We start from the raw sequence: 27,932 nt of genomic DNA on the forward strand, positions 1-27,932 counted from the left end.
ACAGAGGAAATATTATGTACTCATGTCTGAAAATGGAAAAATAAGACCTGTTGAAACTATTCTAGGAATGGGGGGGCAGAGAGATAAAGGAGAATGATGGAGGGAGTGAATTCAACTATTTACCAAAAAACTTTGATAAATGTCATATGTACCTCCAGTACAACAATAATAATAATGGAAAAAAGAAACTTCCCAAATATATTAAAGGGAGTCCATGAAAAAAACTACTACTATCATATTTAATGATGGGGGACAACACTTTATCTCAAAGATAAAAAAATAAGGACATCTGCTGTTAGCAACTCTATTTAACATCGAATTGGCAACAATTAGACTAAATAAGTAAATGACATTCATATTTGAAAGAAAAAAGTATTAAATACTTATAGGAAGATACATTTAATGTAGGAACAATTATTTCATTCAAAAAAATGGATGCAAATGTAGAAGTCACTGAAACTAAACAACTGTTCATGCCATGCAAAAAATTGTCAGTTTTTTTTAATCTTTTTTTTATTATTGTTTTAATGGGGACAAGAATTGTCAGTTCTTGAAGGCACCTAGGAAATGACAAGAGGGGAAAGAGAGTTTGGCTCAGGAGGAAGCATTTAAATGTTTAGGGGAATAGCAAAAAAAAAACTGAGACCATAGTGAAGAATCAAAAGAACTCTTGGAAAAGAGATTATCATGGCCGTGGGTCTAAATTGCCCATAGCTACTGAGAAGCCAAACTTGATGAAGATAAGGTTAAAACCACACAAAGAAAGAGAGAGATCATACAGCAGCATAAAGAGTCTTCAAAAAGCAAATGGAACTGCATCAAACTAAAGACCTGCACAGCAAAAGAAACAATCACCAGACTCAAGAGACAGCCTACAGAATGGGAGGAAATCTTTGCCATCTACTCATCTGACAAGGGACTGATATCCAGAATCTACAGGGAACTCAAAAAACTCAGCCCCCAAAGAATCAACACCCCAGTGAAGAAATGGGCACATGAATTAAACAGGGAATTCTCAAAGGAAGAGATACAAATGGCCAGTAAATACATGAAAAGGTGTTCAACTTCCCTGTTTATAAAAGATATGCAAATCAGAACAATACTTAGATTTCATCTCACCCCAGTTAGAATGGCTAGGATCAGAAACACAAAAGACACATGTTTTCTCTCACGCATGGAAGACAGATCCAATGATAAACATACCTACAAAACCAAGCATGATCATATGCAAATTCAGATGTAGAACATGTTTCTAACCATGGAACTGCTCTGGAACTTGGGGAAAGAGGAAAAGGAAAAGAGAATGATGGAGCATGAGGATGTGTATGGAAAACTGTTGAAAAATGGGAGATGGGAGGTAAAGGGGTAAGGGAGAATATTCAAAGGGACTGAAAGGACCAAAGTAAAGCACACCCACAGTGGGCATACATTGAGACACCCCATTGAATGTCAACTCAAACATTAATAATGAAAACCAGGATGTAAAATAAGCATGGTGCATGCAGGGGGAGGTGAGGTACGAGTCAGTGGGGAGGAGGGAAGGTGAAGAAAGATTAAGGTGACAGTAAATGGTTGATGGACTTCATACACCTGTGTGAAACAGAACTAAAAAACTTCTTTCAATTGCTTTAAGAGGGGTAGGGAAGGGCTGATGAAGAGAGATAATGAGGGCAATGTAAATAATGTACAATATAAGACTAATCGGAATTGTCACTATAAATCCCCCTTGTATAATGAATATATCCTAATAAAAAATTATTTTAAAAAAAGAGTCTTCAAAAAGGCCATGCAGCTGGCCAATGACAGGAAGAGGATTATTTCTGGTTAATAATTTGGAAAAAAAATTAAAACAGAATACTATCATTTGGCAAAATAAAGCAAATCCAAGAATTTAGGAGGCAATGTAAAACAATCAAAGCACTAGAAAATATGAATTAAATTCTGATTATCTGAATGCATAAGGAATTTTTAAGAATTAAAGTATAAACTGGAAAAATCACAAAGGAGCACTAACTGAATTTTCCAATATAAAATAAAAATAATAGTTTGTGCATAAATAATTTCATTAGTTGTTACTCAAAATAAATTGGGATAAAATAAGTTGAAATTTCTCCCAAGGTTTTACAAATTTACTAAAGTCTTCACTCTAACAAAGATTAATAATACTAAAATTTTAAAAATTAAAAGAATACTAGCAGCAACTTCTAAGAAGAAAAAACACAATGGCTAATTATGAAAGAAAAGCAAACCTAACAAAAATATTTCCTATAAAACTTGTGAAATATATAATGCTAGACTTTGGAGAAAATATGAACTAAAAATAAGTCACTCTTAAATTTTGGTGAAATAATACAACTTTGAGCAATTTTTCTACAAAGTAATTAGTAATGCATTTCAGCAACCTTTCAAAATTGTGTCATTTGACCTGACAATTCTCTTTCTAAGAATCTCTTGTAAGAAAAACAAATCAGAACTTTTAGCACAAAGTCATGTTTATATAATGTGCTCTCATTTATCATGACAAATAATAGAAACAAACAAATTGGGGAAAAATAGGAAGACAAATATATCACGGTAGCTCTCTATGACAGAATGTTATAGCTCCATTAAGCTGATGCTCTCAAAGAATAATGCCATGGAAAAACCTTCATGGTATGTTTAAAACTCAAATAAGATACAATATTATATATCTTATTTGACCTATGTATGACCTACATACCACCATATACATGGTATAAATATGCATATATATGTGTGTACGTATATATACATATATATGCACATATAGAACATGCACTTAAAAGTATGGAAAGAAAAACATTAAATATCAAGAGGGCTATATTGGAGTTGTGATTAGATGTAGTTTTAATTTTTATTTTGCATATTTATGACTTTTGCATGTTTTAAAGTGTTCATGTATATATATATATATAAGCAAAAACAGTTTATTTTCATATATTTTTTTCATGAAAGTAATATTATACTAATATCTAAACAAAAACTACATAAAAATAATAGCCCTCCATTTAACTATTTTTAGTCTTTATCTAAAAGGATAACATGATAATTAAAATTCCAGACATCAGACAGCAAGTTTAGGAATTAGTTTGTCACCCAAAGCAGCTTCTTAACACTCCTAGAATCACACTACATGGCAATTGACAATACTGCCAATATAAGTTTTAAGTTCAGGTCAGCATATGGATACTGTAGTCTCACTTATGGGAAATGTGGGAAAATAAGATTCATCAATATGTAAGAAGAGTACTCAAGTTTCTCAAATGTAATGGTAGGTTTAGAATATAGTAATGATAGTGGGATATGCAGAAGAAACACAAGTTACTCATTTACTCACTCTCTGAGCCTGAGAATTTTGAACAAGAATGATGTGGGAAAACAGAAGGTAGAAAAAGAAAACAGGGCAATCTCAAAACAACTGTGAACTCTGCATTATGGTCCTGTGGGAAATTGGATAGAAGAATCAGGGTAGCTAGGGAAATTTTTATTGTATGTCTGAGATCCACCAGCTCCCTGTTTTATCTCATTCTTCCATCTTATTGTCTGGGATACCTAAAAAGAACACTCTACTCCACACAGAGCATAGGTTTATGGCAGTTTCGGTGCATGCCGGGTAAGTTTTATTATCTTTAATTACCATAGTGGTAACTGTTCTCTGAAAGCCATAACATAGCTAAAGCTTCTGTCATAGTTTACCAAGACGTCTTTGGAGTCTGATTTCTAATCTTACCATCTTGGGCCCTCAAAAGACCCTGACTTTCTGTGATTTTGCTCAAGATATCCTACAATATCTGCCTGACATCATGGAGCATAAGGGCATCTGGTTGATGGCAAGGAGAAGACCATGAAGTCATGTTCTCTGATAATGTTTATTCCACATCTGTGATTTGTGTCCTACAAGGCTCTTGGGACTTAAAACACATGTGCTGTATTTGCATTAATGGGAATTTGAGAAGGAGAGGCCATAACACTATTAAAATGTTTAGCTTTCTCCCTCCCATCGCACAGACACATGCTAATAACTACTCCCAGACTTTGTATCATGGTGCTGCAGGAGGCAATGTGGAGTGCACTCATTGTTTCTATGCAAGAGACTTAAAAACAAATAGCTGCCATCTCTGCCTGTGATAGTTTGCCAGGCTTTTAACTACTTTGGTTTTCCCCTCTTCAGATCATGGTGAGGTATCTCAAATGTATTCCAAACAGTGCATTACCCATGTCTTTGTTTCCTCTTTTATAAAGTAACCCTTGCTTTAAGGTATATTTAGAAAACTTAGAGTCTAAGTCAAATTCCAAAAAACCACATCCTAATTCTACTTTCAAATGGCAGAACATGACTTATCAGTGAAGAATCCCCCACATGGGATATTGATCACCTGGGTCTAATACTAAAACATGTGATGAATATTCTGGAAAATTTCAATAGGTTTAAATATCTAAGTTTTAACAGATATGAGAACATTTTGAAGCATCTTATAATAAACCTAGAGAGACAGAGGCAGAGACAAGACAAAGATAGCACCACAAACAAGGTCTAAAGATTGCATCTTTCATTATTCTATAAGCCAGTGTTTATCAAATTGTATTCAAAATTCTTAAGTGGTGATAAAATCAGTTTACTGAGTTGGGACCAGCATTTTTCAATGAAATCAAGTAAAAAAAAAATACAAGAGAATAAAAAAAATCAGACTATATTCCATTTAGTAAAGGGAAGTATTATTTTATGAAATTTTTGTTCCAATTACATAATGTATACATACATAAATGCACATAGTATATATAAATAGAGAGAGAGAGTAGTATATATAAAATGTGGATGTATGGATAAATGGATAAATAGATGATAGATACAATAGATAGATATAGTGTGTGTGTGACTAAGAGAAAGAAACTAGGTAGGGAGAAAGACAAAGAAAAAAAGGGGTAGAGGAACTAGTTGGCAATGTAGATATATTTCCTACCATGGATCATGGCCAAAATGTCTGAAAGCCAGATTATGCCTCCAGGGCAGTGGCTTCTTTAACTTTGGAATAAATTCTTCCTTTAATGCCTCCTCCATCTGCTTTTAGGTAAATTCACAAGCTGCATATAAAACTAATCTAATTAAATCTCAAACTTTTAAAGAAAATGTTGCTGATGAAACTCAATAAAATGGAGAACCAATGTTATAAGCTATTCATCAAGGGTAGCAGATTACAAACTCAACACTGGTTCTCACAATGGAAGAATGTTCTCCTTAAAGTCCTACTCCTCGGGATCCTAGGGAATGATAAATGACACAACTTCAAAGAAAACCTTAGAAGTTGGGGGATCAACTCATTGTCTTGGTGATCCTCAGATACTATCCAGTCAAAGATTAGTATTATTGCTTGGCACTAGGAATAATCCAGTTAAGGACAATGAGTCCATGTTGATCTAGCAAAAATAATACAGATGGGAAAGGTACTATGGAAAAGTTTGAGCTGATAAGAAAGTGTGTCTGCTGGATAGAATACCAAACCTTAAAATTAAAATAATAGAATACAGTCTAGGATATTTGAGTTAGGGTGTGCACTCCAACCACAAATAATGATGACATTTTATTTTTCATATTCTTTTTTTTCCTTTATTGTTGTGCTGGGTGGGGCTACATTGTAGCATTTATAAAAGTTCTTACAATGTATCAAATATATCATGCTTGAATTCACCCCCTCTACCACTCTCCTTCACCTCTCCTCCCCCAATTCCCGGAACAGTTTCAACAAGTATTATTTTTGCATTTCAAAAGATCGATTGTATAATCACTGAATATGCTGGAATGGTTCATTTTAGAAGCTCTCATAACCATGCTCTCTTGAATGCAAATATGGATTATTCTATCATTACATGTGTTATAATTTAGATGGGTGAGGCAGGTGGAAGGCAGATTTAGTCTTGGATGGGTGAGGCAGTGAGGACCAAGGAGACACTCAGCAGAGCCTCCATTTCTAAAGAGGGGGGATAGAAGAAAAGACTTCTACCAGCTGAGAGGATCTGGTATACTAGAAAAGTCACCATGATAGGTCATCGCAAGTGAAGAAGCCAGAAGAGGATACAGCTACAAAATTAAGATTTGGTAAAGACATAATATTAATGACCACATGCATTGATAACTCTCAAAGTTTGAGATTGTATAAAGTCATCCAGGGATTAGAAAAACACCTTAATTCAAATGCCAAGCCCCTCAAACATCTAGCAGAATCAAAAGCAAAGAAACAAGCTGCCCAAGCTTTGTGGACAAGAGGGAAAATGACCAGGAACCAGAAAACTAGGGAGACCCTGGAAGAGGCATTCTCCATCAGATAAAATGGCATAGCATCTTTTTTAGATAGATGCATTGGCACTACCTCAGAAGAGAGCACCATGTTGACAGTAAGGGAAGTTGAAATACAGAGTCAGCTGTAAGAAAATATCTTCCCTCCTCTGACAAAGTGGCAAAGGTCTACTGATGTATTTTCTGCCCAGGACCCAATCACTACTTGGACCCTGTATATATAGCTTCTTGTATAACTTGCTAAATAAAAAGTATTTTCTAAATTTCAGGGTCATTTATTATCTGGACAGCACTACCGTACAATATGCCAAATCAACTATTTGATAATCCTATATTGTGAGCCTGTAGTACCCTGGGTGCTCAGCCCAGAACAAGGATATCTTTGTCATCATGGAGATTAAACTCTTACCAGGGTTTGGCAAGCAGCTAGATAGGTACAATAGTGAGGTGCACACCAATGATGGAGTAAATACAAACTGCTGAAGGGACACCACTTTTTTTGAACTTTAGAGATTTTAAAAGTCTTTCCTGAATAGATGATACTTGAGCAGTTTCCTGAATTAAAAGAAGTGTGTGAAATCCAAGTGACGATTAATGAATCAATCAATTAAATAATTACCACACAATGATAGCAATAACATTTTAAGAGTTTACTATTTACCAAGTGCTATGCTATATTCTTCTACTGGATTATATTTTATATACTCCTCACAATGGTCCTATGAGGTAGGTATTATTATTTTTCTCAGATTCTTGATAAATACATCAAACCATAATGTCCTAAATAACTTGTTCAAAATTATGCAGTTAACAAGAAGAGGAAATGAAAAGAAAAATTAGATACAAGTTGCAAAGTATCAAATTAATAGTTTAGTAATACATGGATTTAGAGAATGAATAGTAGTAACACCGAATAGCAGTAAACAGATCAGACCTGAGGACATGGTGCACTGAATTGAATAAATACCAGAAGAGAGGACTGAACTAGAGATATAAATTAGGGATTTAATTTTTATTAAAATGTTATGATTTAAGTACTTAATTAATATTAACATCAATACAATCATTTAAGCATGTGTGTCTAAGCAAGCAGAACCATGACTTGAGAGATTTCTGAGGAGCAGCTCCATATCAGGAGGAATGAGGGAAACAAGTCCACCAGGAGAACAGCTTCTTAATGTCCTCTAAAAATGCTGTATTCTTTCTTACCTCTGAGTTTTTGGATAAGGTATTCCTGTTACTTGTGTAACTCTCTTTTCCTCCTTCATTTCTTCTACAAAATTTCATCTGAACTTTTAATATCCTTTTACCAATAGTTTTCCTTGAGCACTCCCATCCACACTTGGAGAAACAGGTTTATTCCATTAAAATGACTCCATATCCCATCATGATCATAACTCAATTGTTATTTTCTAGTTGTTTTCCCATTCTGGTCTTGTATGTCACACTAGATTATAAAATTCTTAAGAGAAAGAGTCACTGCTAACTTTTTCTGCTGTACTTCATAGAGCTGGATCCATGGTAGTATTCATTAGCCAGCTAACAATCAGTGGCTGTTGAATGATTCTTCAGTGTCTCATATGAAGAGTAGTGATATATATCCCAATATACAAAAATGGACCTGACTTATGCCTATTTCCTAGCATAATTATTAATAGTGTCATTTGTGCTTCACAACACAGTTTGGGCAGTAAATTATATAGTTGCCCTACTAATAGTATAAATAATTTTACTACACATTTAAATACACTTAGTATAGAATGATATGTCATTCCATTGTTAAGTGAGTGGCCTGTTGCTCAACTGATAGATGTCATTCTTTATTGTATAGTCACAGATGATTTTTTTCTAAGTATCATCAAGTTCTCTACCTTTCTATTTCCTTACATAGGTACATATTATATATTTTCTATACAGTAGTATAGAAATACAGTAGTATAGAAAATATATAATATATACCTCTATGTATATAGTATATGTTACATAACACTAAACTATAGTTTTAGAAATGTTAAATACATTTCCATATTTGTTTAAAGATAACCCCCCTTTTGAATAAATAGGAATTTTTCTCAATATGCCAAACAATTTTTTGTACATTTTCAGCAAAAATTTCAATGTTTTAAATTTATATAAGCAAATCATTAATAGAAAAGAGAAATATCTCCTCATTCAAGAGCTTCCTAATTAAACATATTATTAGCCTATCATCTTTAGTGAATGATGATGCTACTTAATAAAGAGTAAAAAAATTCTAGGTCATTAAGCTCTTGATTAAATCCAATTTCAAAATTATCAGAAATCACAAGAAATGTTTTACCTTTACTTCCTAAATTATGTAATTTGGATTCTAGAACAAAGAAAAATCAGTATTTTATCTCCAAGTCCCCCACCTAACATTTGTTTCTCTGAGAAACATACAGTTAGATGTCAGAGAAGAAAGTAGATACCATCCTTTTTGTACTCGGAAAGTGCATTCCTAATTCCCTGTTTTCCAAGAACAAAGTGGCAAGTGGGAATAGTTCCTGTGTGCCTTGGCTAATCTGTGTTTACTAGCACAGAACAGAGGTTCACTGTTTATGTCTGAAAAATAGTTATAAATCACACTTTTTCCCACCATAAATACATGTTTATCTTTAGAATCTATCACCAACTGAGTCATTTTGATATAAATATTGCACCTCTTAAATATAATGATGATAATAGAGGCTGTGAATCTACAGATTTGTGCTCTCCTCAATAACTGAAAATATTTAAATCACAGAAGCTTTAAAGTCCAATGGGGAGTAGCAGACAGACGTGTCAATAGAGTGAGACCTATAGAAGTTGTGACTATTTTCTGTGAGAAATTAATGAAAACAAATTCACTGGCTTTTGTCAAGAATGACGGCACATTTTCTACATTGGTATATACTAGCTATACTGAACCATAGCCCAGAAGTACCTGACTCGGCTCCTTTTCTCCTTTCAACTCTGACATTGCATAGCAAGGGCTCAATGGCAAAGGGATGGAGACAACACAGGATAGGCCAGCATCCATAGATTTTCTGAGACTGGAAAAGAAACCAACTTTTGGAAGGAAGCCTCTGAGTTCACAAAAACTGTCTCTTGGTGATGTCACCATTCCTTACTTGTCATCTTTGTCTGGAAACCAGCTCAGTTGACTATAATTTTACTTGAAGATTAAAGCACAGGTTTTTATATGTATCTTCTGTTCTCTGAATGTAGAAAATATAAAACACACCTACATTCACTTCTAACTGTCAGTATTGTAATTCAGCAGATTTCTGTTTTATACTGAAACCTGGAGTTGAATTGTCTTAAGCCGGAAGGCATTCAAGCTGCTGTTTTTCCCTTAGCTATATTTCTCTATAAGCATCTAACTGTTTCAAAAAGTGATGTACAGTATGCAAAACCCTGAATCTGATGCAAATAAGTCTGTATGGCACTAAAGCTAACAGGTGTTCTCATTAATGTACGTAGACATGGAACAATTCTTGAATGTTTTATAAACACTCAAAATCATTGCCAAATATGTTACAGTTGCTTAGACACACGTGCATACTGCCACATCTTTTATTCTTATTGTGCAACTTCAGCACTTATTAATAAACTTATGTGAATAGTATGTTGGTGAAATAGTTACTTCTGCTTAAATCACTGCATCTTAAAATTAGCTAATGCTTCTAAATAAAATTATTAGTAACATAACTACAATCATCTCCCATCACACTTTGCATTCTTATTAATGGTAAATGTGTTTTAATACAACTATTAGCTGCGATGTTAATGGGTGAGCAATGTACACTTTTGTATCATTGAGCTTTTCTAAACAAATGACTATTTAACTTAAGTATTAATTCTTTAAAATCTTGAGTTTGTGTCCAATTTCCTAGACTGTCAACTACCAATTAGAAAGTTCCAAAAATAAGGAGAAAAGTTTGGATGATCTAGTATAATTATTCTACCTAAAATATGTGTAGCTTTTGAATGTAATCAAGAACATTCTCTCATGGGTATCAGCATTGAAATACGGACAACTCTTGGTGCTTCTTGGTCCCTCTCAGTATATAATTCTATTTTCTAAAGACTAGAACTTGTTGGTTGATGGGAAAATAGTCTTCAGAGTGCTGTTATCAATCTTCAGAATAGTTTACCTAATCTACTCTGATAAAGTATTATCAATGGATGTTAAAATTACATTACCTGCATTGCCTAAAAGAATGAAATTATATTGCAGCCTTCAAAATTGTATTACTATGGAAGATGAGTTAAATATATTAGACCATATCAAACAATGGAAGAGTATGCACTCATTGAAATGAATAAGGTATATAAGTCTTGTCTATTTATTATGTTCTTAGTGCCCCTATGTGTAAGTTGATCAGCCATTGGCCCCAGGATACTTATACAACAGTAGGAGAACAGAAAAATCCACAAGGCATTGCAATGTAGACCACTTAGAGCAGTGACAAAGGAGAACACTTGGGGATGAGGGAACATCTGTTTTCAAAGAAGCCTTTACTGAAAAGGCAATCTAAATTGATTTGAATGATTTACTAAAGGAAGGCAGAGGGTTCTTTGCAGCAAGAACAACCTGCTCTGAGGGAAGAAACACAGATAAGTATAGGACAGCTGAGAAACAAAGACATTTTTATATGTCTGGATCCTAGAAATGCAGAGGGAATTGTGGAACAGGAGAGCTGCAGAGCAGGTAGGTGCCAGAACACACAGGATCTGGCAGGCTGAATTAAAGAGTTTACATACACTGCAACAGCTGTGGGGAACCTCAGAATGATATCAAACAGAGGAATGGGATGATCAGATCCAAATTTCAGAGAGATCACTTTGGCGGCAATATGAAGTATGGACTAGAGGGGGAAACAATGGAGGAGATGGTAGAGAAAGCAAAGGATATTGCATATAAATTCACATGGAAGATGACCATAGCTTAAATAATTAAACGAATAAAAAAAAACCAGAACAGTACCCATGATATTTTCTTTAAAATATAAATGCATACATAATGTTTACACATGATTCTAGAAAGTATAGAAGAAAATGGTAATTTACCATATCCTGGGGAAAGGGAGAGTTTGTGTTTATGTTACACTTTTGAATTTTTAAAGTCTTTAATTTGAGCCTTATTTAAATAATAACAGTGATAGTAAAATAATTCCAATTTGAAAATGATGGGAGCAGCAGATACCCAAATGTCCTGCAATTAGGTAAATAATTGAGCACAGTCAATATAGAGCTCAGGCTAAAAGCAGATTCACAGTTGGAAGAAATGGCCAGTTGGTGGGCTCCAATGGACACAAGTCACAGGATAATTTGCTTAGCTAAAGACCACTGTTTTGCCCAAGCTTCAAAATTAACAATAAAAGCCACAAAACTCTAATCTAATATCTTTATAAACCAACTGCTTCCATTAGTCACTTTCTCAGTCATTTTTCATATAAGCACCACAGGCAAAAGTTTGAGTATAGTTGACTGCAAAACTGTGGAACCTGCTAAATTATCTACTAATTACTTGGCAAGCATTCTTACATGAATATTGAGAAGACTGCTTCCAAGTACTTAAAATAATTTAACACAGGTTAAAGAATGAACATGAGGTTTTGTTTGCTTGTTTGCATGAAATGAATTGGGGGGTTAGATATTTTATTAAGAAACAGAAAATTTGAATGGGCAAGTGACATGGGGTGTAAGTGTTCACTATGGACCCGATTTTTTTTAATGCAGAACAAATCTCTGATGTAAAAATGCAGGGACCAAATTATTTGAGTGTCAAAAGTACAGCTCAATTTCAATTAAAAAGCATTGTTCTTGAAAGGTTGGCCTTAAACCTTATATTTCTGCATCTCTCTTGAGATCTGTCGTGTGTGTAGTTCAACACTTGTTTACTTTCCATTAAAAAAGAAATTGCTTACATAGGCAGGTTATGTTGATATGATGACACCACTGAGGTTTCCAATAAATGTACATGCAAATCAATCAACCCAAACACATTGAAAATATATCTAATAAACATCTGGAAACTAATGAACGCACATTTGTTAACACAGGGGGAGTTGTGGAAATGCAGGATCCATTGGTGGCCTGGATTATTTAGTAGCGTGTAGATTTAGGGACATTTCAGAGTCAGAAGAAACAGTGTAATTATAAGTTTCAACATCTTTAGATATGTAGAACATTTTCCGTTGCTTAAAACAAATATTCCCTAAGAAAGTATAAAACATTTTTCTGACTTGCAAAGTTTTTGCAGTCTATCATTTAAATTACTTAAATAAAGGGAGCTTTACTGCTCCCCAAAGCTGAGAATATAACACCCTCCATGCATATTAGCTTGATCTTCTTGACAGACCAGAAAAGTGTTTGTGTGTGCCAATTAAAACAAAAATGGATCCCCAGAGGCTTGTTCCTCACACAACTTCTGAAGACTGCTATCATTGTTTGCTAGGGTAACCCTGGATAAGGCTGCTATCCAAAGTAAACAGACTTTTCAAAACTTTCATGACAGATAGGGTTACAAATGCATTTTAATAAGAGAGTTGCCAAAGCAACTTTTTTTTTTATAATCAGCATATATTTACTTAACATCTAGCAACATTGGGAACACAAGGCAAATACTTTCTCACAAAATGCTTAATAAGTAACATTTTTGGAAAGACAAATTGAAGACCTTTTACTTCAAGCTGATATTTTACCCTTAGCTTTGTGTTATCCCTGGTCTCACATGTTAAAAAAAAAAATGTTAGAAGTTACTCAAGCAGGCTGTAATTTGAGACAGACATGCAGCCCGATAATGTAATTCCTTTGGTGATCATAAACACTTTTGAGACCGAGTAATTTAACTATTAGTATATCCATGACAGCTTTCATTTGATCAGCTAGATCCAATGTGGAGTGTGATGCAAGATGAGAAAAATGTGAATCTGGGTTTTTTTTTTAAAAAGATTATTGCTTCAATTTTAGCTCTCAGTATCTTATTATAATGTAGCCAAAATATACATCTATATTTTATGCTATAAATATTAAATAAAGATATGACCAAAATTAATATCACAAAAAATCCATATTCACTTCAAATCAATTTAGTATATTTTGACATAATTTTTTATTTCTACTTAATTTAATTCAAATATGATGATTTTATCATAAAGTCCAGAATATCTCCAAATATAGCAGTAATTAAATTCCATTCCTCTTATCCACTTATTTCTAGAACCACTGTAGCAATATCATTTAATGATCTTTGGATATTTGGCACATCTCATTATATATTTCCCATACATAGTTTCAGATTCATTAAGGTAGAGTAACTTCTCCTTAAGTTCTTAGTGAAAAACTAATTTTAAGCAAAATGTGGGAGATATTTGTTCATATGTAAGATTGTTTTATTCCTTTCTAGGATTTAAAGGTTTTCTGGATGCCTCAATTCTCCCTTAAATATGTGTTCTCATAGCAAAAGAGTGATTATTTGTTTTTGCGAGGAAAGAGTGGTGGGACAGAAAAGAAAAGGAAAAAAAAAGAGAATCAGAGCCAGAATATTGAGTGATCTTTTAAAATTATGCTACCTTTAGCATAACTGTAAGGAAAAACAACCCTTTCTAAGTCACTGTTCCAAATTTTACAACCGAGGCTGAAATCATATGGCCTTTCTCTATATTCACACAAAGCCCTTGACTGGATAAACTGTTTGCTGAGAATGAGTGAACTAGAAATCAAGATCTTTGTAATCTCTTAATTTTGTCATTTAAAGTGATGCCTACTTGATAGAATGACATTCTCATTTTCCTCATTTGCTTCATTTTCTTCATTTGCAAAATTGCTTTATGATAGTGGAAGGAAGCTGCATTTGGAGAATATTTATTATGTGCTTTGAGATCATTAAAGCTGATATCACTTTGCATACCGAGTGGTAGTATTCATATCCTTAATATCATAAAGTTGATACAATCAAGAATAACATATCATGATCAATAATTTATACATAATTCCATGATGTAAATGTGACTACAGTAATTATTCCCTTTTTTGAAATCCTGACATAAGCATTGCCACTCACATTGGGCTTAGCATAAGTCATTTTGTATTGTTACTTATCTTTATATGCATATGTCCTATTTATCCAAGCAGATTGTGAGGTCTTGAGGGGTTGGTGTTATGTAGCTTCTAACAATGTGCCTGTACTTAGTGGATGTTTCTTCAGCCCTTGTGGATGATCAGGGAGGTGTTCAGTGATGAACACATCCTCTCCATCCCCCGAAGGCAGAAATATCTGTGGAATTTATTCTGTAGCTGAAAGGTTGGGGAATCAACAAAGGGGAGTGTAATGTCACTTAATATCTCTTGTATGTTTGATAATTTCCCCATGTGTATTTGAGATCAACTGGAAAGCAAGAAGTCAATCATATGTAGCCATGTTTTGCTGATAAGGTATCTATCTGCAGCATAAATTTATCCACTGATCATTATTACATTCATTTGATCATTATACAAGATTAGAAATAGCTGAATTAAAGTGTGTATAATGTTTACTCTGTGTTGCTATGAAGAGTTTTAATTTGATTCTTTGTTATTTTTCCTGTTCTCCACAATAAGTCCATATTATTCTTATAATCAGAAAAAAGGAAGTTTTAAAATGATTTTATTTTTTAAAATGTATGCACATGTAAACAATTATAAAAACAATAAAATAAAATCAAAACAGACTTTATTTCTACTCTAATAGCTGAAACAATCGAAAGTTTTAATTGTATAGTTCAATTCTACATAGTAATTTCTCATTTAAATTAAAATCTAATACAGTAAAATCTCACTGCCACAATGAATACTGAGAAGAATGATACTTAGTTGACAATATTGAAAGGATAATATTTAAAAATATAAACACTACTCTTTAAAAGTCATTTGAAATGTTTTCGATTAGCACAACCATATTCGTTATTAAAATCTAAGAACACAAATATCTTCCTTCTACATCTCTTATCAATAGAATTTGGAGCTTGCCTATACCTGTCTCCATCTTCCGAGGAGTCATAAGGACACACTCCAAAGGTTCTAAGCTCCAGGGAAAATAGTACAAGAAAAAAAAGCCTTCATGAATGTGTCTGGTCCACATGTTGCACAATGGACATGCTTATATAACTTCCTGGCATAAATTTCTTTCCAGAAAGAATTGAGATGGAACCCTTACTCAGAGTGAAAAAGTTTGAGATAAATTTCCCTAGACAAGTACTTAAAGGTATTTACTATTGACAACACTAACACATTTCATTAAAACTGCTTTGATTCCCTGATATATCCCTTCAAAATATGACTTAGAGGAGATGAGGCATTTCGTTAGATATTTGCTTAAAGTAAACTTCTAAGCACAATGGAGACCAGCAGCTCTTACCTAAACTTGTCATGTTTTCTGTAAGTTGTTCCTTTATCACCATACCCCAGCATCAGTCTCACATAGGCAAAACATGATATATAAAGAGTACATTATCATACCTTAATATTGGATCTTTTAATGCTTGTTATTAGTTGTACATCACTTCAGATTGGCATCAGGCGTTGTTCAATCCAAAGGTTTAGTCAAAGCTAACATGTTTTACTGATGTCTTTTTTTCCCTAGAGAGTGTTGAAAATTCAGTTGTTCAAAGTGCAAATGTGATTCAGCAAACCACTTATCAGAAATCCTAAAGAGCTAGTGTTTAAAAAAATGTATTGAGAAACTTGAATTAAGTGGACTTGACCAATCAAAAATTTTGAAACTACTTTTCTGTAAGTGACTGGAATGGAGCAGAACAAAGTCAATTACTGACTGTAATTAAGAAGTGGATGCATTTAAACTGTAGAGAGCAGTAGCAGACTTCTCCAGACTGCCTAGTAACTTGAAAAATTAGTGGGAAGACAGAGGGAAGGATGTGAACTGGATGTCTCTGATAGTATGATTCGAAAGAATTGCATTCATGTAGTTCCCTCATCAAGCTTCCCAAAATGAATTTGTAAATCACTGATTATGTATGATTAATGCAGTAATATATTTGGACAAAGAGACTTTTAAAATAACATTGTGCTTTGGATTGTGTTAGCAGTAAAAGATCCCCTTTGCACTGCATGCCCCCAAAATGCAAATACATTATTGAAGTACTTATATTTTATCACTGTTTGAGTTTACTAGGCCAAAAACTGAACTATGCTGGCTCTTTCCTAAAACCTTGGATTACAGTAAATCTAATTATGTTTGTTCCTTGTAGTTTTAAAATGTTGTTCTTTTTTTGTAATTTTAACAATGGTTTATTTTTACTGGAAGAGAAATATTATATTAGGTTATACTTTTTGCCTTGGCTAATTCATTTCTCTTTGTGTTTAGTAACAAATTGTGATATTATATAACATGTTCATAATCAAAATATTTAAATTTCAGATGAAGGTAGAGGTCAAGGGCATTACTAGTTTTTTGTGTTAGACGTGACCTTGTATTTTTAGATTTCTATTTCCGAGGCAACGCTTTAGAAAGTAAATATTTGGGATTTCATGTAACTAAAGAGCATTGCAATGGTGTTCAGATAATTAGCTGCCTTTTACTGGACACAGGGAACATAGGATTATTTTGAGCGGTCCCAAATCTTACATGCAGTTTTATTTAAAAAGAGGGAGAGAGGAGGAGTGATGGACCCCAGTAATCTGTCAAATTCTAATGTGGATAATTAAATCCTATTATTTTCCAATTTTTCATCTCTTATAATTGCATCCATTTTAGACAGTTACTGTCTTTATTGTGATGTGGACCAACTTGATACTGGAAATCATGTCATTTAAGAATAGTTGATTTGTAGTATTGGGTAATGTATCCCTACAGAGTTTTGTGAAATAAATGACAAATGCATCTATATACATATGTGTCACAAAGATTTCTTTAAAAACTCCAAGATCATTGTCATTAAGTGATTTCATAGAATCACTGAAACCCTTACAGTAAGCCTTTTGGGGTAATAATTGTCACTTTGAAGACAGAATGATAAAGATAGTCTGAGACATGATTTGTGATTTTCTGAACCCATACCACATTTAGCATTCACCTCCTATTCAGAGCAAGTAAGTCTGAGAAGAATGACTGGCTCTTGATTTAGTATTTTGAAATGCCAGTCCTCTGAACCTCTGAAGCCTTGCTTGATGTGTGACAGTCGTTGGGAAGTGTTCATTTTCCTCTTGCAACAAGAAGTCAATAACATGAAGAGAAAATCTTCATAGTTTAGATTGATGACCCCATGCAAAAACTGTATCCACACCCACTTTAATCAAATTCTCCTCTAAGCAGCATTGCTCTATTTCTATAGGGTCACATCATTGTCTCACAATTTTGGGGAGAAAAAAGATTCATTGTAATGAAAAAAATATATAGTTACATGCTAAGCATTGCCAACTACTTAACAGCACTGAGATCTGGGAAAGTGGATGTTCATTTGATAAATACTCTCTAGGAGATGTCCAAATATGCAAATGAACTTTTATTCCCGTATACTTCCTTTGTGAAGAAATTGGTCCTTTATTACTTTCCTATAGATCTTTATGATAGGAAAGTAGAACAGCCAAATGTTATTCATCTGACTGACCTTTTGGAAAGTCTGCATTAGTCTCTTTGGTAAATAATCTGTTTTAGAGCCTCCATAAAAGGAAATCAAATACAGAGATACTATTAGATTTGAAAAAGACAAACAGGAAAGAGCCAAAAGTGCAGAATGAATTCTGACACACCCGGGTACATTTTTCTGCGGCTTCTAACTTTAAGTGTGTATTGTCTGTATTACTCTGAATTTCCTGCCTTATTTCTCCTGAAGTTGAAGTAATTCAGCTTTAGCCCTACTCTGAGTTAATCGTTCTATTATTAAAACAATAATGTATTTGTTATGACATGAAAAAAACAGTTTATAGAGAGCAGTTCAAAATGATCCTAGTCTCTCAGTTCCCAGAAAGACAATTACTGGAATATCAGAAAATATTAAAGTGTATTAAAGTGTGTTTTTGGAAAAAGGATTTTTTAAAAATATAATAGATCTATCTCATATGATTTTCTTACCTGTTGGTTTTTTTCTTTTTTTTTCAGATCACAACAGCATCAGGAAATGAGTTTCTTCTACAGTCAGATATTGATTTCATCATATTGGATTGGTTCCATGCTATCAAAAATGCAATTGACAGATTGGTATGTATTTGTTTTGACTGTTACCATTATTAGTTAAAATGTAGTCACTTAAATCTTATTGGTCAGGCATATAACACACATGCAATGTAAATGGATTCTATGAACTGAAAGATAGTAAGTTCTTTGGCGTTCTAGACTAGGAAACTTTCCTACAGACAGATTTGTGTAACAAAATCTCATTTAATTTCTCTCTTTCAAAATCTCAGTGCTTTTTTTTCTAGAATAATGCAGATATTCATTTACTGGAGGTTGTAACAAATACACAAGCACTTAATAACTACTGGATTTTTACAGTTTCAGTTTGTGCATTCTTTAGTACACATTCTTAAAAATAACTATCAGCTTATTTAAGACTACTGTTAATAATACCTACAAATAATCATTCTTTGTACTGATTTTTATTGTTCTTCCAGCTAAGCTAGATTGTTCTTTTCAAGAAAATAACATATCCAGAACTTCAAGAAATTATCTTAAATCACACATAAGAGTATATTTCTAAAAGAGTCAATTTATTTAAAACTACTCATTTTGTACTGACTCTAATTTCAGCTCACTGATATTTGGAAAATCTTGAGAAAAATGTTTCTGAGAGATGTTATTATAATATACAATGAGAAAATGCAACATTTTCAACATTTTCTAGGTGACTTTACTAATATTTAGTTGAAATATTATATCATTTGGGGATCAAACCTTAAAATTTTTTTAAATTCATTTTTCCCAAACATCCATTAATCCCCATATATAGAAAAAAAGGAACACAGATTTTTATCTCCTACTGGGGACCCTGGGACAGCATTTCTGAGTTTGAATACTGATTCTATCATTTACTAGTTTTGTAACCCAGGCAAATTGTTTTTTTCTTTCTTCAGCTTCTTTTTCAGTAATAATATGCTGCTGACCTAATAGAATCCCTATGATGATTAATTAAGTTAATGCATATAGAATGGTTGGAATAATACAGAAGATTTAATAAGCACTGTGTACACTTTTTGAACTATAATTAAATTTAAGTATTGATTTTAGCCTATAAACACTATCCCAAAATCATTGCCTTACTTCAAACATCTGTCTATATCCAATACCAATACAGGACAAAACTATTTGATAAGTCCTTTCTTCCTAATAAAATTATTCAATCTAATCTTTTGTTATTTACAGCCAAAGGATCCAAGTTGCCCATCAAGAAATCTGGAACTATTCAAAATCCAGAGATCCTCCAGTAGTGAATTGCTAAGTCACTATGATAGTGATATAAAAGAACAGAAACCAGAGCACAGAAAATCTTTAAGTGAGTATTTTCTTTGACTTACTCATTCTAACTCTGTCTAAATGCAGTGCTTATGAAATATAAATGCATTGAAATGAGATTTAAGCCAAAGTCATACTACTCATGGAAGATTCGTAGCCATTTCCTGCCCAGGGATTCATGCACTGGAGGGCAGTCTGGGCACTTTGCTCGCATCATTGTTGGTAATGCCTTTTGAGAAAATAATTGTTCTAAGGTCATGGTCTGTGCTTACAGCAAACCTCTGAATCTCTGAGTAATAGCCATGGAGTTCAAATTGGTGATTGATTTTGAGAGTGGGAAATGTCAAGCGTCTCCAAACCTTGGTATGCTGACTGTTTGATTTCCATACATTAAAAGAGATGAGTGACCACCACAGTTGGCTCAATTAAGTCAACAGTCTATGCACTATCCACACTTTTTAGGCCACCAGAAAGATTTAGAAATGTACATTTCAGAGGTTGATAGGAAATGTAAGATGTGAATTAGATGTTTTCCAAGGTCACATATAGTTTTAATATTCTAAAACAACCAAATTTGTAGCAAAAATAATGATCACTATTTACATAATGATCTTCAGCATCTTTTTAAATCTTTTCCCAGATGCTTCTTCTTCAATAAATGGAAGTTATTATTTTTTTTATTATTCATATGTGCATACAAGGCTTGGGTCATTTCTCCCCCCTGCCCCCACCCCCTCCCTTACCACCCATTCTGCCCCCTCCCTCTCCCCCCTACTCCCTCAATACCCAGCAGAAACTATTTTGTCCTTATTTCTAATTTTGTTGTAGAGAGAGTATAAGCCATAATAGGAAGGAACAAGGGTTTTTGCTGGTTGAGATAAGGACAGCTATACAGGGAGTTGACTCACATTAATTTCCTGTGCGTGTGTGTTACCTTCTAGGTTAATTCTTTTTGATCTCACCTTTTCTCTAGTTCCTGGTCCCCTTTTCCTATTGGCCTCAGTTGCTTTTAAGGTATCTGCTTTAGCTTCTCTCCATTAAGGGCAACAAATGCTAATTTTTTAGGTGTCTTACCTATCCTCACCCCTCCCTTGTGTGCTCTCGCTTTTATCATGTGCTCAAAGTTCAATCCCCTTGTTGTGTTTGCCCTTGATCTAATGTCCACATATGAGGGAGAACATACGATTTTTGGTCTTTTGGGCCAGGCTAACCTCACTCAGAATGATGTTCTCCAATTCCATCCAAGTAAATGGGAGTTATTAAAACATGTTACCTGTATCTCATAGAGTTGGTTTGAGTCTCTATCTTCTGTAAGAACAAGTAGATGTCTTTGAAATCAGAGAAAACCAATTTCCAAAGCCTTAAAAATTATACCATCTTTCTTGGATCTTCTACCTAGCTCTTTTCAGTCATTTTCCTGTGACCAAAGATTGTTATAGTTACACCTCAGCTTTTTGACCTTAAGGATAAGTTAGTAAATTGAGAAAGGCTGCTAAATGAGTACAAATCCATGTACACATATGCTAGATGATTATATAAGTACATATACAAATATCTGTTCATGCATACAAATACACATAAATGACAAGGAAGAAGGAACAAATTACATGAGAACTTAAAGTGGATGCAACCTTTTGAAATTAAGTCATTATTCAAGAACTCACTCCATAACTCTCAAAAACTGCCAGAAACATATTTAGTTAGCTAGATGTGCTATGTTGGGACTTCAGATTATCGGGGTGTAGAAAATGCTTGGTGTGTTTGTGAAGACTTCACAAGGCTATTTATAAAGATATTTTTTCAATGTGATGATACAATTTAGAGCTGTTTCATTTAAAGAACACTTCCCTTTAATTTCTGGCTATTGTGTTCCTTTACCTTACATGGGACCAGACGTAAGGTTAGATATCAGAAATAGAATTCAATTGTGAGTGTATATTTAATGTTAATTATATAAATATTTTGTATTTAAGATAAAGGGATATGTGATATAGTGATTAGTGAATCTCGAATCCCAGAAATAATTGCTGGTTTGGAGGGGGCATTGACATGCTTCTAAAGACTGGAACTATGAAGAAAAGAAAGGTTTGCAAAACATTTCTGAGAAACATTCAGCTATATTGAGAAGTAGTCACTTTCAAAGTGTTAGGATATTGCTAAGAAAAAAATTCTAGGGCTAGAACATCTCCCATTCTCTTTAGAATTTATTTCTCATTGGAAAGGCAGTTATTTGTTTACTTTGAGCTTAAATCAAGGACAAGGGAAGAGACATATGATTTGTTCTGTTCACTTCAAATTGTAGCTAATTGCACATGACTTCATATTCACTCTTTACTTTGAAGTTAAACAACTAGTGGTGACCAGAAAACATTGTGCACTGACTGTATACCAGATGTTCTCCTAAGTTCTTGTCTTACATTGATTCACTTAATATTCCCATGGACCCTACAAAATTCGTACTATTATTAACCCTTTTTTTACATGAAGAAATGGAAGCATGAAAAATTAAGATTAACATGTATAAACATGAGTTATGGAGATATGTTTCAAACCCAAGCAATCTGCTTTATTGTCTGTGCTTTTAATCATTACACTATAGTGAAGTGGACAAATAAAAGATACACAGGCTATTTCAAACTTGAATTTGGATATATTAAAAATTAAAAGTAAGGGCTGGGTGCAGTGGTGCATGTCTGTAACTTCAGCTATTCTGGAGGTAGAGATCAGGAAGATAGTCATTCAAGGCCTGTCCTGGCAAAAAGTTGGCAAGACCCCATCTTAATCAAGAAGCTGGTGTGATAGTGAGAGCCTGTGATCCCAGCCATGTGGGAGGCCACTGGTAGAAGAGTCAGGGTCTAAGACCAGTCTGAACAAAAACTCAAGATCTGCCCTGAAAAAATAACTAAAGCATAAAAGAGCTGGGGTAGCTTAAGTGGTAGAATACCTACCTCATAAGTGCAAACCTTGAGTTCAAGTTCCAATAGTGCCAAAAAAATTCAAAATAATGTTCATGTACATCAGTGAACTTAAATCAAGACCCAAAAGCTTAGTGGCAAAAGAATTAAGACCAGAAGTTCTCCTGGGACTAATTTTACAATTAAAATAAAAGAGTCATTTAATCTTTAATGCTAACCCTACTTTTAGGAAAGACTTCTATTTGTCAGTTATGTATAGTTAAAAAGCTTCTTTAGAGCTAGTATGGGTTTTGCAAAGTAAGACACAATCAATATCCATGTATTACTTTGAATCAAAGTCAATTAGTATGCATGCATTCATTTTCATGTGAAAGGCAAAATGACTGAGCCACCCACACAATATCAAATAAAACTGTGTGTTTAAGATAATCATTGAAATATATATATGTATATATGTATGTATGTATACATACATATATATGTGTATACATATATATATATATATAAAATGTTTTTAAAAATATTTTTTCAAATAAGAAATACCCTGTGTGAAACCCCTCTAAGCTTGGTCCTAGATTTGAACACCCAAACTTAGTTCTCTTAACATGTGTATTCAGTTTTGTGTCATCCTCTGGAGATTAAGTGACTATGTGGAATCAGAGATTCACAGTATCCTCTTCCTTATTAGTAGTCTAAGCACAAACATTACTGTCAGTTTGCTGCCTTTGACTTCCTGTGCCCTTGATGTTCCCACGAGTTTTGTCGCCAAGATTGTAGGCAGATAAAGTCAGAATTACTTTTTAAAAGGCATGTGAACATCATTACCAGCTAACAGGTGGTCATTTCTTTGTCCAGTTTGTCTGTTTAACATGGGAAAAATATGTTTTCTCAATGAGTGGATTCAGAAAGTTGTGTTAAAATATACTTTCCTTTTTAAAATGTGATTCTAACCTGCCAACACTATTAAGTACTAATCTGATATTTTAGGATATCAGTTGAGTCTAACAGACAAGAAGCCAGAAAATTCAATGTAAGGGCCAAATCACTGTGGGAAATTCAGGACAGCAGCCTGGGATAAATGCAGGAGAGCAGCTCTCCAGGGAGGGCTGCTATGGAAAGTAGAGAGTCAGTCAAAGATGTGCAAACATATTTCTCCAAGGAAAGTGATGGAAAAGAAGAAAGGCCAAAATACAAAGCTTGCATCAGATAACTTTGGAGAAGTTGTTTTTTAACTTTTCTGAGCTTTGCTTTCTAGATCTATTTTAAAAAGGGGGGGAGGCGGGGTCTGATAACATTCCTACAGGGTTGTGTGAAAATTTGAAATTAGAGATGTAGGTACTTAGCTCACAGCAGGCACTCAATAAATAGGAACTCTTTTTATTATCCTCTGAATCCCCAAGCAGATGGCACCAAAAAGGGCTAGAGCCAAGGGTAGTGTCTGATGAAAGGCTAGAGCAGGGCATATATATTTAACATCTTGCTCCCTGAGTCTACAGAAAATAGGGGAAAAGATGCCAGAATTGGATATTGGAGTCATAGCTGCAAAAGACAAAATATGAGCAGCTGGTCTTTCCCCTGACTCCTTCCCAGGTGAAAATGTTGAAAGTAGCACATCAGGACATAGTAGAAAGGGGGGCAAGAGGTATTCTTGATTCTTTAAGGTCCAGAAGAGGAACAATGCCATTAAGAAGCTGTAGTTGATGGATAGGATTCAACATCTAGCAATTTCGATATCTGTTTACACAAAGCTCTAGTTTATCAACTATTCCATGCATTCATTGTTTTTCATTAACAAATACAACCTGAAGGTACACAACTAAAATTTTTAACTTCACTTATTTATACTTTCAATTTTTAAAAATTTATTTTAAAAATTTATTAAGGTGATACTTCAATAGTAATGTATCTAATCCCCATCAAATTGCTAAACCATAAAATCAATGAGTGTGAAGACCTTGAGTAAATTTTATATAAAGTTGACACATTTAGTATTATAAATAAGCACCCCCAAAATGAACATGAATTCGAAGAATGGGGGAAAAAAAAGAAAAACTAAGAAGAAATGGAATTTCTTCAGCTGTTTTTTTGTTGATTAACTTATATAAAATATGTATTTTGGGTCAAATCCTAAAAGTATTTAGATGTGGGTTTCTTAATTTCATAACCCCTTAATGATGTGTGTAATGAGGTTTCAGGGATAAAAATGGTGTTGGAAAACTTCAACTAAGACAGTTACACAATAACTAAAATGAAAAGCTGTAGACCTTTCATGTTACCTTTGTTTGAAAATTTTGCCTGAGGAGTAATTATGATCATGCCAAGTGAAAACAAGTTTGACAGAGATCATTCTAATCTAGATAATACCAGCCACAACTGGAAGTAAATCATGTTTTCAAACTCGAGTTGTAAACTAGTTGCTTAGACCTTGACACATTTCACAAGGAAACCATGTACTGGATGCAAAAGCACCTTGAGCATTCCACAGTCACTTAGAGTGTTTTTTCTTCTACAAAACAACTCATTCTGAATTTTCTATAGCTGTGACCCTGAGAACTAAGACTTCCCAGTAGCATTACCTTCCATCTGGTTTCCCATTTCCTGGCTCCTTACTCCTGCACCAACTCCATCAAAGCAATTAGGAGTCTCAGAATGGCTGTGGGTAGATGGCTCCAGGATCCTGAAAATCCTCAGTGATGTCAGGGTGGGGATGTGAAGCCTCCAAGTCAGAAGAAATCTATGTGGAAAGGAGAGAATGGAGGGCTGCAGAAGAAGTTTTTGCAACATGGGTGCGGAAGTGAGTCCTCAGCAAGACAAATGTCCTTTGTAAAAATGTGCGTAATGACAGATTAAGGTTGGCATTGTCCCAAATGCTAACATTTGATGAATCTAGATGGGGCATATACAAGTGCCCATGATACCATTATTTCATCTTTTTTGTATACTTAAGAAGTTTCTCAATTAAAAACTGGAACATACACATGTTTGGCATTGAACAGGTGCATAATTCAATAAAAGAACATACATGTTTTCTAATAACAATGGGAAAGCTTTTAAAGAAAGATGCAATTTTCTGAATATGAGCTGCATTAAGACCATTCAAATGAAATACTGATAACTCGTGGTTTTGCTACTCTTCCTCCCTCCCAAAGGATAAGGATAACCATTGTGACCTTTCTGATACTATGCAATTAAGAAACTTTGTAAGACGTTTATTATTATCCAAAATGGAAAAGTCATACTAGTTTCTTGGATAAACATGTAATTAGCAATTGTTTAAAACACATACTGTGAAGCCTGTCCTGGAGTCTCAAATAAATGCATATCTTAAAATTTCTTCTTATTAAGAATTTTGTATAAAACAGCTTAATCCTGCCAATGCATGAAAATAATAAGATAAATACGCCATCTGCTAAGAAAAAGAGAACAATATCAAAATTACCAGCTAAATCTTATCTAGTTATAAAGAAACAGAAAAGGCTCTTACCTAGAAAAAAACAAAAACTCATAATATTTGCATGAATAGTATGGGCGGTTAGGTTGTCATGGAGAAAAAGGTTCCTTATGTGGTTAAAATGGTTAAACTGACCATTTTTGACAAATAAATAATGCACTTGACATGAATTTCATTTGATATCTACTTGAGAAAAATAAAATACTGAACTAAAATGCAAAAATAAATTATTTTGTTTGCTATAGTTATAAAACAGATGATATCTAACAAAGAATGTCAGTTCTCCACACAACTATTTCTAAGAGGTTAAAGGAGCTCTTTAATGAAAATAATTTCATTGGTTAAAAAAAAAAGAAAAATTTTAAATGAAAATTTATGTTGTTAAGGATGGCAGATTTAAATTCATGAAAGAAAAACATTAAAGCTTAGATACACACTTGATAATCAGGCATCCAAATTAATTTGTCAAAACAGTATTCTTCATGAAGGTTCCAGGGCAACACTGTGGCCCTGTTTGACCCTAGCTATTGTTCTGACACATGTTCCCAAGATAGTTAGCAGCAATCCCAACTTTCCTAGGAACCATACATTGTAGTTTCTTCAAAATGTTCAGGTCTCTATGAATCATTTGATAAGAGGACTTAGTTATGAGCTGAGCAAAGAATGTTCTGATTAATCTCTTCTTTCCCGTCTCAGGGGCTGATCTTGCCCTCTGACCTGTGGGCATCCATGGTCATGTATCTTATAGCATCAGCTAGTCTGAAAGTCTATCTAACCCTATCAGCACTCCAGCACTAGATCACCCTATTTTCCTCCTGACCCTGGCAGTAACACTCTGACCATACTTCCCCTTAGATGAACTGCATTTAATCAATTTCTGATTTCATTAGGTCAAGCAGTGTCTTTCTTTCAATAATAGGCCAATGCCAAAGGGCTCTGTGCTCTAACTCTCCAGCAATATTTCCTTAGCATTAATACAGTACTGTGATTATAAACATAAGAAAAAAATGCTTTTTTATCTCCCCTGAAAGTTTCTCTCTGTTTATTCCATGACTTTAGAAGGGGCATATATTAATAGTCTTGTAAAATTAGGTATGTAATATTCAGCCATTATTGTCATATAAGTTCAAAGCACCTTTGCTAAACATGACAGTTGAGGCTTTCTTACAATGAACCCTGTGCTGAAGAAAACATTATTTGAATACAAATGATCACTTCTTTTTATACTCAAGGTTTATTTGGCCTACTTCTTTTTGCTTCTGAACTATAGGAACTTATGCTACTTTTTCTAAAATTCTAAGAGAAAGTAATTTGCTTTTTATAAATGCACTTATTTGGATGTCCAGTGGTATACTTAAAATTTTTCATTGTAAACAAATAGAACCTTTGATGCTTTCTTGGAAAATAAAATAAGTTTGCTTCTTATTACTCATAGCATAATATAAGGTAAATCAGGTATTTCTTTCACTCAAAGTATGAAGGAAATCTAAAAATACCAGATGTTTCCATCAAAATTCAATGTAATATAATCTATATTAGGGCTCTTAGCTTCCTTCAAGAAACGGTTCATGGATGACTTGGGAAAAATAAATCTCAGTCTGCCAATTCATCTTTCTTTATTTAAATAGTACCTGAAGACAAATATTCCTGCTACCTAATTTCCTTAATGTAAACAGATATACCCTAGCTATATATAAAATTAAATGCTTAAATAGGAGATGCCATGACCATGTAGCAAATATAGAATTAAAACCTTGCTATAAGATATGGTGTACTCCAAAATTCAAAACTGAAATTAAAGAT

The 27,932-nt window shown here is 33.8% G+C and overlaps 1 protein-coding gene and 1 long non-coding RNA gene across 5 annotated transcripts in view; one reads left to right on the forward strand and one right to left on the reverse strand.

Annotated features, from left to right (window-relative positions):
* Arhgap15 (Rho GTPase activating protein 15) overlaps window positions 1-27,932 on the forward strand; it is a 586,717-nt gene that overhangs the window by 267,084 nt on the left and 291,701 nt on the right. For all 3 annotated transcript variants that reach the window (XM_074070670.1, XM_074070671.1, XM_074070672.1), the window contains 2 exons: window positions 18,414-18,512; window positions 19,674-19,803. In XM_074070670.1, the coding sequence (XP_073926771.1) occupies window positions 18,414-18,512; window positions 19,674-19,803 (229 nt within the window). The remainder of the gene's footprint in view (window positions 1-18,413; window positions 18,513-19,673; window positions 19,804-27,932) is intronic.
* Window positions 1-27,932, reverse strand: part of LOC141422556 (uncharacterized) — a 33,718-nt gene that overhangs the window by 2,110 nt on the left and 3,676 nt on the right. Inside the window, exons 2-5 of one of the 2 annotated variants that reach the window (XR_012447187.1) lie at window positions 25,255-25,412; window positions 21,037-21,180; window positions 18,387-18,486; window positions 15,815-15,934 (exon numbers count right to left, since the gene is read on the reverse strand). This is a non-coding gene — a long non-coding RNA (uncharacterized lncRNA). The remainder of the gene's footprint in view (window positions 1-15,814; window positions 15,935-18,386; window positions 18,487-21,036; window positions 21,181-25,254; window positions 25,413-27,932) is intronic. The other variant, XR_012447188.1, reaches the window with a different exon arrangement.

This window comes from Castor canadensis, chromosome 4 (assembly GCF_047511655.1).
Source record: "Castor canadensis chromosome 4, mCasCan1.hap1v2, whole genome shotgun sequence".
In the NCBI taxonomy this organism is placed as follows: domain Eukaryota; kingdom Metazoa; phylum Chordata; class Mammalia; order Rodentia; family Castoridae; genus Castor; species Castor canadensis.